This window comes from Penicillium oxalicum, chromosome II, assembly GCF_001723175.1.
Source record: "Penicillium oxalicum strain HP7-1 chromosome II, whole genome shotgun sequence".
In the NCBI taxonomy this organism is placed as follows: domain Eukaryota; kingdom Fungi; phylum Ascomycota; class Eurotiomycetes; order Eurotiales; family Aspergillaceae; genus Penicillium; species Penicillium oxalicum.
Genome location: NC_064651.1, coordinates 4607886 through 4622226, shown reverse-complemented (window position 1 = coordinate 4622226; position 14341 = coordinate 4607886). Strand labels below are relative to the sequence as shown.

Below are 14341 nucleotides of genomic sequence, written 5' to 3'. Positions count from 1 at the left end.
AGATCAAGAAAAATCAAAGAAAAAAAAAAAGAAGCCCCATTTGAAGTCAAACCGAGCCATCATGGTGTAATTGCAAGGTTAGGTAACGTTGTGACACCTTCTTTGCGGCCAGCTGATGGTTCTGATCCTCCACAACTCCTCCCGTTTGCCTCGGCCCAGACTTCCTCGACGGCGGGCGAATCCATGCATCCACACTTCGAGTCACCAACGTGGGAAGTGTCGCCGAGCTTGACTCCGAGAATTTCTCCGGAGCCGTGCCATTGGGTTCGCGCCGGAGCCAAGAAAACGAAAGAAACGTGGTGGGAGACCCGAAACGGCGGGGCAAACCCACCGGCGCGGCATCCGCTTGCTCTGTGACCCTCCCCGGCGGCATCGGCTTCCACCGTGCCAACGCGGGGCAAAGCATGAGGTCGAAGGTGGATAAATGCAAAGCAGATGCCCGCGCTATGTGATCATCGAACGAGATAAGGGTCAAGCACGACATCCAGTGGATCGAAGACGAATCTCGCCATTTGAGCACCTCAAGATCACCATCGCCAACCGCAACGGCAGCAGCAATCTACCTGATTTCTTGCCACTCGATCGTCTTCTGCCACAGCTCACTGAAAACAAGAACCAAACATGCCATCTGTACAGGTAGACTCGCCAAGCAACCCCGGACCCAGCATTCGGGGCGGTCACCCTGAGGCACAGACGCGATGCCTCAAGCCACTGGTCTACTCAGGCTCGCTGGAGAAGTACACCTATGCAGACGTGACCCCGGTCATCGGCCGCGAGTTTGAAGGCCTTCAGGTGACAGAGCTTCTTACTGCGGAAGATGCCGTGATCAGGGACCTCGCATGCACCAGTAAGATTTATCATTCGTGAGTGATCATGAAAAATGATCAGTGCTAATTCAAACACCTCTGCCACCAGTCTCCCAGCGAGGGGTGGTTTTCCTCCGCGACCAGGAGGTCACACCTGAACAGATGAAGCAGTTCTGTCTGCGCTTGACCGAAGCTGCTGGATGTGTATGCGCTTTCTTTCCCTACATCCGGGCTTGCACCCAATGTCTGAATGAAAGATGAGGGGCTAACATTGAACACAGCCTGAATCATCTGGTCTACATGTCCATCCGTTGACCGAAGAGGGCAGTGAGCTCGGTGACCAGATCAGTGTGATTAGCAGCGAGAAGCAAAAGAAGGGTGGTGGTCTCACTCACCAGCTCAGTGATGTCAGCCGCTTTGCCAGTGCCGGCTGGCACACGGATATCTCATTTGAAGCGGTGCCATCCGACTATGCCATGCTTAAGATTCACACGCTTCCCCCAACTGGTGGCGACACAGTACGTACTAAAATACTCCCACCCCTACCAGATTTTGTGATATGCTGCGGCCCTGATGAGAGCTTGCTAGTCCACCGAGCCTGAAGCTAACAATTGATAGCTATGGGCCTCGGGCTACGAAATTTACGATCGCTTGTCTCCCAGTATGCAGACTTTCCTGGAAGGCTTGACGGCCACCCATGACGCGAACTTCTTTCACGACGAGGCAAGACGTCTTGGAAACCCGATTCGAAAGGAAGCCCGAGGCTCCCCCTTGAATCTTGGTGAAAACCTCCAGGCTGTCCACCCCGTGATCCGAACGAATCGTAAGTGGCAGCATCGCTGTCTTTGCTCCCTTGATTGTATCAATCAAACTAACCATGTCTCAAGCTGTGACTGGCTGGAAGTCTGTTTATGTGAACAAGGGCTTCACCAAGCGTATCAATGGTGTGACTAAGGATGAATCGGACATGCTTCTTGGCTACCTTTTCAACCTTGTGACCCAGAACCACGACGCTCAGGTCCGCTTCAAGTGGCGAAAGAACGACCTGGCGATCTGGGACAACCGAAGCATGTGGCACTGTGCCACATACGACTATGCTGAAGCGCGGGCTGGTGACCGGGTTGCCTCTCTTGGAGAGGCGCCTTACTTGGACCTGTCCAGCAAGAGCAGACGCGAGGCACTAGGACTTTGAGACCTCATAAGTACCTGGAAGCTGCGGCAGCTCGGCAGGGGTAGCACTAAATCCCCTGGGATTGCAGATCGCCAGATTTCCACCTTCTTTTGTCAGATCTCCCTGTTTTCATCCGCCAGCCAAAGTTCTTGTTTGTGCCCGGAACTGTCGGAGGTGATATGGACATCCCCGGGCGTTCTTTCAATACCTTTTGAGATGTTGTGAATATGTGACAACGGCCTGTTATGACCTTATAATTGTATATGAATCTTAAATCCTCACACATACCTCAAGCAGCTCCTCATTGAACTATTTGCATATCACTGCTGGGCGTCTGTCACTCGTAGGGTGGTGTCATTAGAAGTTTGCAAAGTCATGAAAGATCGCAACTAGGTACTAAACATACTTCCATCGTCCTGGCCCATCTATACAGCAAATATACATACCAGCTAGTGCAAAGGAGATGTTTAGCATCTTACAGTTGTCGAGATCAATTTTAATCTTAGTGCATTGAAGTTGGGTGATAGGAATTAACTATCAATTTATTGAATGCTGAATTTGACTTTGGAAACCTCTTACTGCTCATCAGGAAGATGCAAACAAGACAGGTAAAGGGGATCATGAGAACAGCCAAAACCCAATGATTCACGCAAAAAGAGTATGTGGCATAGGAATAATCAAATCACGAAGACCTGAGTACTGAAAAATGAGGTGAAGTGAAGTGTGTTCAAGCTGGAGACTATCGGCAGTAGAGGTCGGAATTAATTCGTTCCTTTCCTGTACAAGCAGTTGTCACCCTGACGATCTGAGAGAAATGGCCATACTGAGGCAGAAATACCGCAAGCTTGATTGTCGGTCTTATGATCTGAGTCATGTTGAATGACTGTTGAATCATCGTTCTGCCTTTTAGTCAAAGGTTTCGCTCAAAGAGACAATAAATGTGCCGTCTTCTTGTAGAAATGTGTCCAGGCCGTAGCGGATGGTAATAAGACTACGTGAGGGTCAGCCTAAAGGAATTTTTTCGCCAATATGTCCTCAGAGAATCTGCATACCTCCAGTGAAGAAACCCTACGGCATACAGGTCCCATGTTTCTATGAGTCGATGTACGTGCGGCTCAGTGCCCAAGAGGACTTTGGATTTGAGGCGTCGCATCTCCCCTACTGAATTGATGAGCATCCCAACTGTGGAGTCAATGGCACTCTGTAGGCATCCCAGCTCCAAGTATTTCAGAAAGACGAGATTCAGAGTCTCTTTTTTTTCCTGTTCCTGAGAAGTGAGCACACTAATGGCAATATGGTCGGATTGACGCACAATTTCTTTCTTGAACGACAAAATGTCATTGATTCTAAAAAATGGCTGTCAGCACAGAGTTGAGCGGCTTTCTTTGAAATCCTGGCAAGCTTACAAGGCAATTGTCTTGTTTATTTGCTCCCAGTACTCACGCAACAGTGGATTTCTCATTTCCTCTACGGTCAACTCGTAACTGATGGCCAGTCTTAATCGCAGTTAGTGGGAGGACATTCTCGGTGGTGAAAATATGAAAACTAACGACGTGACAGGGTACAAAGCCTCCATCAAATTCGTTCCTGTGCGATAGTCCCAGTACTGTTCGATAGAGGGTATATTCCTCGTCACAACGAAGTGCTGCTCCTTCTTAGAGTCGTCGAGAATGTTATCGACCATCTCTAGGAGAAGGACAAGATTCCCTATATCGAGTAAGACTGATGCCATTGACTGCTAGATAGGCAGGAAACAACGCCACTCAAACCTGTGACTGACCTTGACTGATCTGCGATCTTATCCTTCCGCCAAGCGGATAAAATTGCTGGATCAAATGTGGAGCGCCTTCTATGATCGCTCTATCTTCATCGGCGAGGCCTAGGCTCATAGCAATCACCGTCCTCGTCTGAGAACGAAACTTGTCGGCCGCGGTAAGATCGCCTTCAACACCCAAATACTTTGACTCCATCTCATCATCCCACACTAAGTACCATAGTGCAAGGTGAGTCAACAATCGTAGAGCATCCAGATCAACGTTCGGCCACCAAAGACAACCAAGTAACGCAAAGTCGGACCTTTGAATCTTTTGAGCTTGCTTTCCGCTCTTTTCGTTGGGAAAGAATCTATGAATTATCAGTGAATATGCACTAGAATAATTGTGGACTGGAATTGTACCGTGGAATGAGCTCATCTATCGACCGGCGAAGACAAGCGTAGCCGCCATGAAGTGGAGATGACATCTCACCAAAGAGAGCCAGAAAGCTGGGTATCACAAAAGTTTGACCCTGTATGGCTTCCAAAGCGTTCTCAGTATGTGTGACTGTCATTTTCACCTCGTGTCGCAGTGCCGAATCGGAAAAATGGAGATCAGAAAATTGATAGTTGATGTTGAAATTCACGGTATTCAAGCCTTCTTATGATCAACCTTACAAGTATTCATCCTCACGCTGATCACAGATCGCGACACTTTTGCGTCATAAAATCGCACGGTGGTCGGTTAGGCAGCCTGGCAGGCTCTCCGATTAGAATGCGTGCATGATAAGCCTGAATACGGGTTCAGTTTCTCCTCCTTGCATAGCCAATCAAATTATCAGCATCCATTATTTTTTTCTGGTCATTGGATACACTGACATTTTGAGTTGATGTACTCGAAGTGATCATCTGGAAATTTCAACCATTGCATTGCGCTGCGATGCATTGAGAAATCAAGATCAACATCATTCCGCACGTTCCTCTCGACTATCTCAAAGTCTTTTCAGCCGAGCAATTCGAGGTGCTTGCGCAGTGACAATTTCAGCGAGTGAAGCTAAAATCATTGTCCACGGTAGCGTCTGGCTCAATTCTTGTGTGAAACATCAACTCAAGAGCATTGAAAGACTCTCCAGTTCTAATATTGCAGTGCGCATGAATGATATCCGGTTCTCCGACATGGTTGATTGTCTAAACCTACCTGGAGTGCCATCCACAGCGACAGGATGCAGCTCTAAGCTCTAAGCCGCCACGTCACTCATATGCAACTGCATATTTAGCTGTATTGCCGGCAGACCGAACGATCGAAATAAAAAAATTTATTGAAATTTGTGAAACATGGAAAGACGGCCTAGGTAGGTTTACAGGCTGGAGCACTCATGCATCTCGGCTGTCAATCAAGACGGGCATCCAGTCACAGGAAAGTTGCAACTGCTGGCCACAGATCCTCCCTCGATCGAGACACCATCAAAAACAAGCTCAGAGCACGAGCCCTCTCCACAAAGGACATAGTAATCCTGTGCAGCTGAGGTGGCTGTGCCGGTCACGTTCTCGAACAAGAGGTTTTCAATGATCACCCCATTCGACGGGTTCCCGGTCGGCCCACCGTTGAGGTAGTCTTGTTGCACATCGATTCCATAAGTAGTAATCCCATGAAGCGAAATATCGGAAAAGGTGATGTTAGCAACGTATCCCGTCGCGTTATAGTTGGTCTTGATGCGACAACCATTCGAAGAATCATGGACGGATGAGTCAGTAAACTATTTGTAGTCAATAATTTTGGGTTAGCAAAAGTTCAATCCTGCACCGACGTAAACGTGCAGCCTCATGGAGCGATCTGCACGCCAGATAAAGGAAAGGTGGGGTGACTGGATAGCCCCCCTGGATCGAAGACGGCCTTTACCTTGATGTTTGTCACATTATTATTGGATTTCAGCCCGACTGAGCCAATAGAAAGGCCGTGTCCGCCATGGCATTCCAGCTCGGATATCGTCATGTTGTTACCACTGGTCACGGCTACACAGTCATCTTGATTGAACACAACACTGCGCCGGATGACAATGTTGTTTGAACTGCTGACGTCAAAGCCATCCGAATTGTGTGCTGCTGGCAGGCTTCCACTTCTGGCGTTTGGCGCATCGCCGGCAGTGTTATTCAGTACCAGGTCCTGGAAGACGAGGTCCGAACAACTGCTAATGGTGAAGAGATGGACCGGCCAGTTCTGAATATGTAATTTCTCAATGATCGAGTTCCCAGTCACCTTCTTCACCACAATAAAATGGTCGGGCTTGGGCACACCGCCGTTTGAACCCTGGCCATCCCAGTAAGCTTGCCCATTACCGTCAATGATGGCTCCAGGGTTTGCCGTCACTGTAATGCCGGACCCACTGATAGTTATCGGGTTGAAACTGGAAGAGTTGGTAAAGCCAAAAGTCGTCAGTCCATCAAATCTCACAGTCGATCCTGCCCGAAGTCCAGAGAGGTCGACGGCAGATCCATCGGGGACGGCGATGTTTGACAAAACAATTTCAGTGCAGGATTTCACGGCCGCCGAGATCTGTGCATATTCAGTGCAAGTACAGTTGGTACTTGATGAGGCGGAAGGGCTCGATGATGCGGGTGAAGATGAGGGCGTAGGCGCAGCGGTAGGCGATAGGGTTGCCGCTACGGTTGTCAAGGGGCTTGAAATGACTAGGGAAGTTGTGATTGTTGTATATTCAGAATTTGCAGTCGTTCTTGAGTAGGTTGAAGCGCTTGGTTTCGACTTTGTGGTTTTCAGGTCGCTGGGCTCAAGGTAATCGGTGTCTACCCACCACTCGTCTTCAAATCTCTCGCCCAGAATAGACCGAATAGGAATGGGACTGGAAAGTTGTTCACTAAAGTTGGCTCGAGGCCCTTCTTCTCTCACAGATCCAGGTCCACGATTGTTGAATTCGGCAAATGTCACATCCTCGGTGTTAGGAGTACTCGTGGACCATCGCTCCCATCCCGATGGATCGATGATATCGCCGAGGTAGGAATCTTGGAAAACCACGCGGGCGAAAGAGCGCCACGGTCGGCCCAAGTAGTTTGTTCCAGCTGCAATTGTATCGTTGATACCCGTGATCGTTGAGCGGCTGATCACATACCAGGATGGATTGTCTGCGCTGCTGCGGCCGGAGGCTGTGATGCACCCCGGTGCGATGGTTCGAATGTCAATGTTCTCGAACCACGCCAAAGCCGTTTGCCCAAAGATAAAGTCAACAGCGCCCACAATCAGGCTCTTCGCATAAAGTTGAGTACCTGGATAGTATGGGGCATTAGTTTGCGAACTATAGAAAGGTCATTTGGTCTTCCTCTGCCTACGTACCAGTTTCAGCGAGTAAAGTATCCTGATAACCTATCAGCTGGCAGCCGTAGTACCCCTGATGACCGGTTTCCGCTGACACCGCGAGATTTTGACCGTTCTTGGGAATGTGACCGAAGGTGTTAACAACATTCAGGTTGTAGATCTTCGTGTTTGGATTCCATTGGCGCAAAGTCGCTGTCAGATCATCACTGGTCGTGTTGATGAGCGCAAGATTGTAGGTGATAGTCGCTGTGTTATGTTGATAGCTCTTGGCATTGCATGTATATCCCTGGACTGTAAGGTTGGAGGCGAGGCGTGGAATATACACTTGCTCGTTGTATGTACCAGGGAAAATAAATAGCGTTTGTGGAATACTGGCCGTCTTGCTAAGAGCGTCGACGCCTGCCTGGACCGTGTTATAAGATCCGGGGAACGGCCGCGCACTGTTGTCGACGACTACTGCATGTTTCGCAGGCACTGTCCGGGCAGATGCACCGGAACAGACTGTACGTTCTTCAACAGCCTCATGCGCGAGCCCTGGAAGTGCATGCGATACAGCAGATAGCGCCGCAAGAAAAATACAGAGTGGCGTTTTCATTTTGTGTACGAACGGGGCATCTCCCTTCAGGCGATGATAGTCGCTTCCGGTTCTGAGAGCCAGGCGAAGTAGCAGAGTCCGAAATGATTCTCGGGTAGATCTTGACTGCTGAGGCGATGATTTATAATGCCAGCATCACGGGTTGAGCCCGCGGTCAAAGTGGCAACGTCAAGTCTAAAACAGCCTTTGCATCCTGAATTCTCTTCGTCCAGGGTCCGAGAGACTCCTCCGCACGATCGATAACCCTCATGCTCGGTTTTGTCCCAATCGAATCATGCAGGTAATTTGCAGGTTAACGGCGCATGCTCTGAAATAATCTGCGGCAAGATTTCCATCAATCAGTTAATGGCCTACGCCCCGGTTGGAGTTTTACCCCCGCATAGTCGAAGCTTTTGCCGAGAGAATTAGGATTAGGCTTCCATCACGGAAAGCATCCCGGGAGCTAAATTTCCACCAATGCCTGGCCTGAGATCAAGCTGAGGGATTCCAGGGAGCAGCAACCAAAAAGGGGTAGCCATTTCGCTGGATCCCATTCTACATTCTGCTAGCGAATAAGGTCATGAGTAGGCCAAAATTGAATTACGTTTCGGATGGTGTGGAAATTGCAACGCTGGTTGCTCATCATCATGTTCGACGACCTCGTGGAAGAAGGGACTTTCATTGCCGCCCGTCTCTTTGAAACATTTCTTCAGACCCACCCAGTTCTCCAAGATAACCCGGCATATTCCATATCCTGGGCGATTTCAATGAACAGAAGATTTTGACAACTTCTCCCGGCCTCACACCTTTTGCGGGATAGATTTGGTAGATTGGTCCCGTCACAGTTGAGAGTATGCAGCAGAGACAGCAAATTCAAATTCGAGCCCTTCATACAGAATCCTCGATGTGTTCTAATGCAAAAGGCTCTTTGGTATCTTGCTGTGGCAGATGGTCACACTTGTAAAGTCAAGACCAAGCACAGGCGGGTCTCCTCTACTTACACCCACGCATCCCATTCAATCCCGTGGCGTGTCAGAAGCGGTCTTTGTGGGCCCTCGCCATCAATCACGTATCCAAGATCACATCGGGAGAACGACACTAAAGGTTGTTTGGCGTAGAACCGGTCGTAACTTTCGCTCATAGCATCACGAAGGGTTTTCACCTGCCCATTGCCATGAAGCACCTTCCAAGGATCGATACATGTTTTGCCTTGACAGGACTTGGTGAGCAGAAGCAAAGTATCTAAGCGGCGGACTACCTGGTCCAGGCTGCGCCCAAGAATCCGTGGCCCATTAGTCTGTGTCCTGGCCGGATATAAATTTTTCATCTGGTAGGGATCAGTCTGGCCGGGAAGTCAGTGCAATCCTCAATACTGCTCTTTGAAAAGAAATTCACATACCGATAGGTCATAGAGCTCGTGCTCGTTGCTACACCAAACGGAGTAATACAAGTTGTAATCTTTAGAAAGCACACGAATAGCCTTGTAGGTGTTGTTTGGAATACTGGCTGAGCCGTCAGGGCCTAGTGTGAAAGCTTCAGCATCAATCTGAGTCGCGTGAATTCGCGTGGGCAGCCATCGTGGGGTCAATCGGTCACCACGAGATCTATAATACTCACCGATGCCTCCATATATGCCTTCTATCACCGCCGTCCCCCAAAATTCCACCGTGACGTGTTCGTGGCGAACATCCCCTTGTTCAAACAGGACGGGGATCGCCGTGCCGTCAAAGTCTTCCCGTGGTGTGACGCCCGCTAACTTGAATATGGTTGGGGCAAAATCAATATGTGTTGTGACTGCCTGTTCGATATTTCCCTCGAGAACTCCTGGTCCTCGAATGATCAATGGTACGCGAATATCCTCCTCGAATCCACATGTCTTTCCCGGTGGTAAACGATGTTGGCCGATATGAAATCCATTGTCTGACGTATAAATAATGTAGGTGTCGTCCAGCTTTTCACTTTTCTCTAGTCGGGCGACTAGAGAGTCCACGAGCTCATCAACGCCCTGCAGAGCACGTAGGCGCGCACGGTAGAACTCGTCATCATAGTCAATTTCTGTTTGATTTTGTCGATCGAGATTGCGTACCCAACCGACGCCACTGGGCTGTTATGAACTTTGTCAGCTTGAGTCGGATTCTTCTCGGTCAGAACGTGGGCATTCCTCATACTGTATCAGGGTTGAAATTGGGGGTTCGAGGCACCTGAGTACCTTCAAAAAGATGCTTGTGGCGATCTAGAGGAACAGGGGCAGTCATGACCACCTTGCCGCTTCGTAGATTCTGGGGGTCGAGATTCGAGTGAGGTGCAATAGGAGCGACTGTGACAAAAAACGGACGATCACCATTCAGCGCATCGTCAAGGAAGCCCAGCGCTTTCTCTTTGATGACGTCTGTCGTATGCCGTCCTTCGTAGCTCACAGGGGCCTCCCGTTGTCGTTGATACGTAGAATTCAGATAGGAATAAGTGTACGGATCCAACAGAAAGTCGGATCCGTTGAAGCCGTTCACATACGGGCTATGATAGTTCTCCACCGTGTGTGAATTGAAGAGTTTGCCTGTGTAATAAGTGTCGTAGCCTGCCTGTTGAAGCCAAACCGGCAAAAAGTTGTCGTTGAACCCTCGGTCCACAAATTTGGGATAACCTCCTAATTTTCGTCCCGGGATACGGTCAGCACTGATTCCTGATCATTGGTCATTTCCCAGGGCCAATTTCTCACCATAAGGCGGATTCACGTCGGTAACGTTTGTATTATGTGCGTGGCGGCCGGTCCATAAGCTGACACGAGAGGGACAACATATTGCCGTGGTGACAAAATGATTCAGGAATGAGGTTCCCTTGTCGCCGAGATGCTGCTTCACTAAAGGCATGTAGGACATTGACTCCAGTTGAAGGTCTTGGTCGTCTGTGAGTATGAATAGGAAATTCGGCGGCTTTGGCGAGACTAGGGAGCCTGTTTGTAGTACCGAATCGGGGCTACTTAGAGAGTGAGATCCCAGAAAACCGAGAGAGGCCGCAAGGCCAGCAACCTGAGCAAGCACCATCGCGGAATTCGTGGAAACGACAACGACTCCACAAACAGAGCAATCTCTACCACTCCCTAGAAGAGGGGTCCTCAGCGGAAAAGAATTGATGAAACCCCCAAGGAGATTTTGTCGTATTCACTAATCACCGATCATTGATCAGCACCGAGGTATCTTGGACGCTTTTGGGGCATTGGCACTCACATTTCGGCGGAGGCTCGAATCTTTTAATTCACAAGCATCGATCTCTGCATATCCTTTGTAGGCCATGAAGTGTCACGTTCTCATTTTATACGTGTTGACCTTTTCCGCTTGATCCAGATCGTCTCCCCACTTTCTACCGGCAACCTCCAAACGAGCTTGCGCCTGATTGCCGGTGCTATACTCGCTTACAGCCGTCGAACTGGCCGGATGCAAGACGCGCAACTTGGTGCAGCCTCTAGTGTGCGGTCTTGATGATACCATGGCTGAAAGTTATGGCGAGGACCGCTGAAGACGCTTCGGAGGGGAATGAATTTGCCAAGCTTGTCAGCAAGCTAGCTTTCCCGAGCAATCTACACTCATCCGTGCATTGTCACAACACACACGATGAGTGGACCCGGTCTGCCATCAACCGCCCATCAGATGGCGTGCTCCGTACGCAATAATCTTCCAAATTGTACCATCCCGCAGATGAGGGGCGGGTATGATACATTGGGTAAGGCGTCGATCCACAGCTTATAAATGTTCATGTTAGCTGGTCCTCGAGTTAAGTGCACAATGTTCACGCCCTCCGACTATTAGTGGAGGATTCGGCAGTTCTGCTTATCTCTGTGAATGGGGCTGTTCATGGGCAGAAAAGTAAATTAGTCGAACTGCGGAGGAATTTTCATCCCGATATTGCAGCTGGAAAGCTTATCTATGTACAAAAGGTGGTACGGTACGTATCGCATATATTCATGAATTTGAGCTTGATGATCCATTCGACCGCCCAGGACGGGATGTCAGACCGGACAGCAACGACGTCAAAGAGGAGGCAGTCACCCGGCCATGAGGCACACATTGGCCTGTAGGTCCCTAGAGCGCAAGGCCGGTTCCCTTACGCGTCCAGCGATACAATGCCAGCACAGCCTTCCGGCGGTGTCGAATCTCGCTTGGGTTGACGGGCCGGCCGCGCGCCTGAGCCACCGCACTTCGCATAACCTGTCGGAAGCTGCGTTGGTATTCTGTGTTGAGAGTGACCACGCAGGATTCAGTTGCACGGATCATCGTCTCGCAAGCATTGAGAATACCATCTCCAGCCTCCTTTTGAAGGCGCTCAACGATCAGAAGCAAGAGAAAGCTGCCCTGCAGCAGCTGGATACCGAAAAAGTACGGCATGAAGCTGATATCCGGATCAAATCGAAGGATCTGCTGGACGGCGTCAGCCGCCTCCAAAGCGTGCGAGATCGTCGAGGCAAAAGCAGGAGACGAGGTCCAAAAGTCCTTGTCCTCGATGAGGGAGACAGGGTCCCATTTGCCAACAAGGAGAATATGTAGGACGTGCACCAGATAGGATGAATACGCAATCACAGTCTGACGATGCCATGAGTAGGCTTGTGACAAAGATGCATCCGATTGCTGATCGGTACCCGCACACTGGTTCAAAAACGCGGGGTCCGGGTCAGCGGTAGCAAATGTGGTCAAGCTAGCCTTGTAGACTTCCAGCTGGCGAAGAACCTCGGACACATGCACCTCCCACGCCTCCTTCCCTTGGAGGCGAAGCCCGAGGGTCGGATGATTTCGCGCTTGGTTCAGGTCAATCAATTCTCCCGTGATGGTCATGAGCGGCAAGAAAAACCCCAGGATGGACGGGTCGTGACAGATGAAATTCGGAAACACCCGACGCTTGTTGCGGCTTCCCGATCGGACGCACTGTGGCCCGTCCGCACGAGGGCTGTTGGTATGGATGTTGCCCGCTTGCCATGCAGCTTCGTCGAGTGGAAGCAACAGGTCTTCGCTCTCAGCATCCAACAGGGCTAGCGGACGGTTGTAGCAGAGTGCGAGATGACGGTCCATGATGTACAGTAACCACCAGGTCCGTCGGCGCTCCTCGCGGTGCTCTTCGGTGACCGGCGGACTACGTCCCGGGTTATGAGACTCCTCGCAAACGCAATTCAAGCTTGGGCGAGAGGGGTTTGAGTAGTCGAAAACTGGGCCTTCCGGCGAGCTCGCCCATCCCCCGAGAGGATAGCCAAATGAGGGACTGGATCCATCCGTTTGATTATCGATGTTAGGCATCACTTCAATTTCTTGGTTCAACTTTAGTTCTCGAGCCATGGTAAAGGCTGCATGCCACCTGATAGAGGAAAGTTGATGGGTCAGCTCCAAAAGGCCAGCCCAGACATGATCAAACCCTTGTCAGATGCGGGGACGTGGGTAACTCACCAGCGCATACTCGCAGCTTTCTGTTCACTGGAGGAGATAATGGATGCAACATGGATATATGTGATCACGTCGTCCAGGCACCCTGCGGGACCGACCAGGCCCTTGTCGTCTCCAGAACCTTCGAACGGGTGATGTGCGGCGGACGCCGAGTAGTCTTGAGCCGCGTGCGGATTTTCAGTGGATTCTTGATCTTTAAAGGACACATGGATCAACGGCCGCAGCAGACGGATTGTCAATGCACACAAGAATTGACAGATCTTCCGCCGCTGAAGAGGCGAGATGGATAGTGAAAATGCCCGATCGTCAACAGCAGCCACCCAGAGCATACTCGCCAACAGGGCCGGACTGCTCGGGCGGGGACGATCGGGACTGAGAAATGAAGCTTTCCGCAAGACATAGCAGTGGATATGGTGACACACTGGGTGCATGTGTGTGGAAAACGAGCTGGTGAAATAAAGCTCGAGCAGATCACATACGAGGCGGCGTGGGAGATTTGACTCCAGATAAGGCATGATGGGCTCCAGAACGGGGTATTTCACCCCCGGTCGCTTGCTCGTCGAAGGCCCCTGGCCCGCATGAGACGGTGCAGGTACCGGGGCGATCTGCGTCGAACGCCTGTGCGGGTGCGGCCCCGCCAAATCGCCGGGAGTCCAGATGTCCCACAACCGCGGCAGGGGCCCATCGCCCCCGTGAATCCCTCCCAGGATATCATACGACTCTGGCGATAAGTTTGCGTTCGAGAGCCATTCTTCCGTAGCATTGCCCTCCGGTCGGGCGGCCGGCGGCGGGGGGGCGGGAGCTAACGGGGGCTGCTGGGAGAGTGCGCCGTCGGCAGCAACTTGTGGGCCACCGTTCACGCTAGCCGCAGAGAGACTGATCTCGTTGGTTTGAGGTGACTGCTGGTGAACAGTTGACTCGGGTGAGCTCTGGAGCTGTCGAGGCGAAATATCATGAGGCGCCAGCGGCTTCTGTTCCTGAGAATCTCTTCTTGGCCCGAACTGCGAGTCCACGATCGCTTCCTCCAAGGCTGATTCAGTCGAGCCATGGACGAGCTTGGCACGGGCGATGCGTCCGCGCTTGCGTCGCTCGCGGGTGAACTCACAATTCGTATCACTCCGCAGACACCGAGAGCATGGGAAAGCGCGGTCGCACCGCACTCGACGGACATGGCATGCGTCGCATGCCACTCGGTTGCGCCGCCAGCGGCGCTTGCCGTTTGGAAGGTCAACTGGACCAGGGCCTCCGGAAGGTGGTATATCAGGGTCCCCCTGTTGGGAATCCAT

At 50.9% G+C, this 14341-nt stretch overlaps 4 protein-coding genes across 4 annotated transcripts; 1 reads left to right on the top strand and 3 right to left on the bottom strand.

Annotated features, from left to right (window-relative positions):
- Positions 1-621: 621 nt before the first annotated feature.
- Positions 622-1998, top strand: POX_b03465 (uncharacterized protein; the record flags this gene model as incomplete). Its single annotated transcript, XM_050112361.1, has 5 exons — positions 622-847; positions 916-1010; positions 1088-1324; positions 1425-1629; positions 1694-1998. 5 exons carry the CDS (start codon positions 622-624, stop codon positions 1996-1998), a joined length of 1068 nt encoding a protein of 355 aa, XP_049972707.1.
- An 885-nt stretch (positions 1999-2883) lies between these two features.
- On the bottom strand, positions 2884-4305 carry POX_b03464 (uncharacterized protein; the record flags this gene model as incomplete). The annotated part of the gene is made up of 6 exons (XM_050112360.1): positions 2884-2968; positions 3030-3323; positions 3384-3473; positions 3528-3684; positions 3758-4101; positions 4154-4305. The coding sequence occupies 6 exons, from the start codon at positions 4303-4305 to the stop codon at positions 2884-2886; spliced, it is 1122 nt and encodes a 373-aa protein (XP_049972706.1).
- Positions 4306-5124: 819 nt separating this feature from the next.
- On the bottom strand, positions 5125-10673 carry POX_b03463 (uncharacterized protein; the record flags this gene model as incomplete). Its single annotated transcript, XM_050112359.1, has 7 exons — positions 5125-5487; positions 5631-7009; positions 7077-7705; positions 8634-8974; positions 9032-9736; positions 9801-10276; positions 10349-10673. The coding sequence occupies 7 exons, from the start codon at positions 10671-10673 to the stop codon at positions 5125-5127; spliced, it is 4218 nt and encodes a 1405-aa protein (XP_049972705.1).
- A 1035-nt stretch (positions 10674-11708) lies between these two features.
- POX_b03462 (Arabinanolytic transcriptional activator araR) lies at positions 11709-14341 on the bottom strand (the record flags this gene model as incomplete). Its single annotated transcript, XM_050112358.1, has 2 exons — positions 11709-12969; positions 13059-14341. 2 exons carry the CDS (start codon positions 14339-14341, stop codon positions 11709-11711), a joined length of 2544 nt encoding a protein of 847 aa, XP_049972704.1.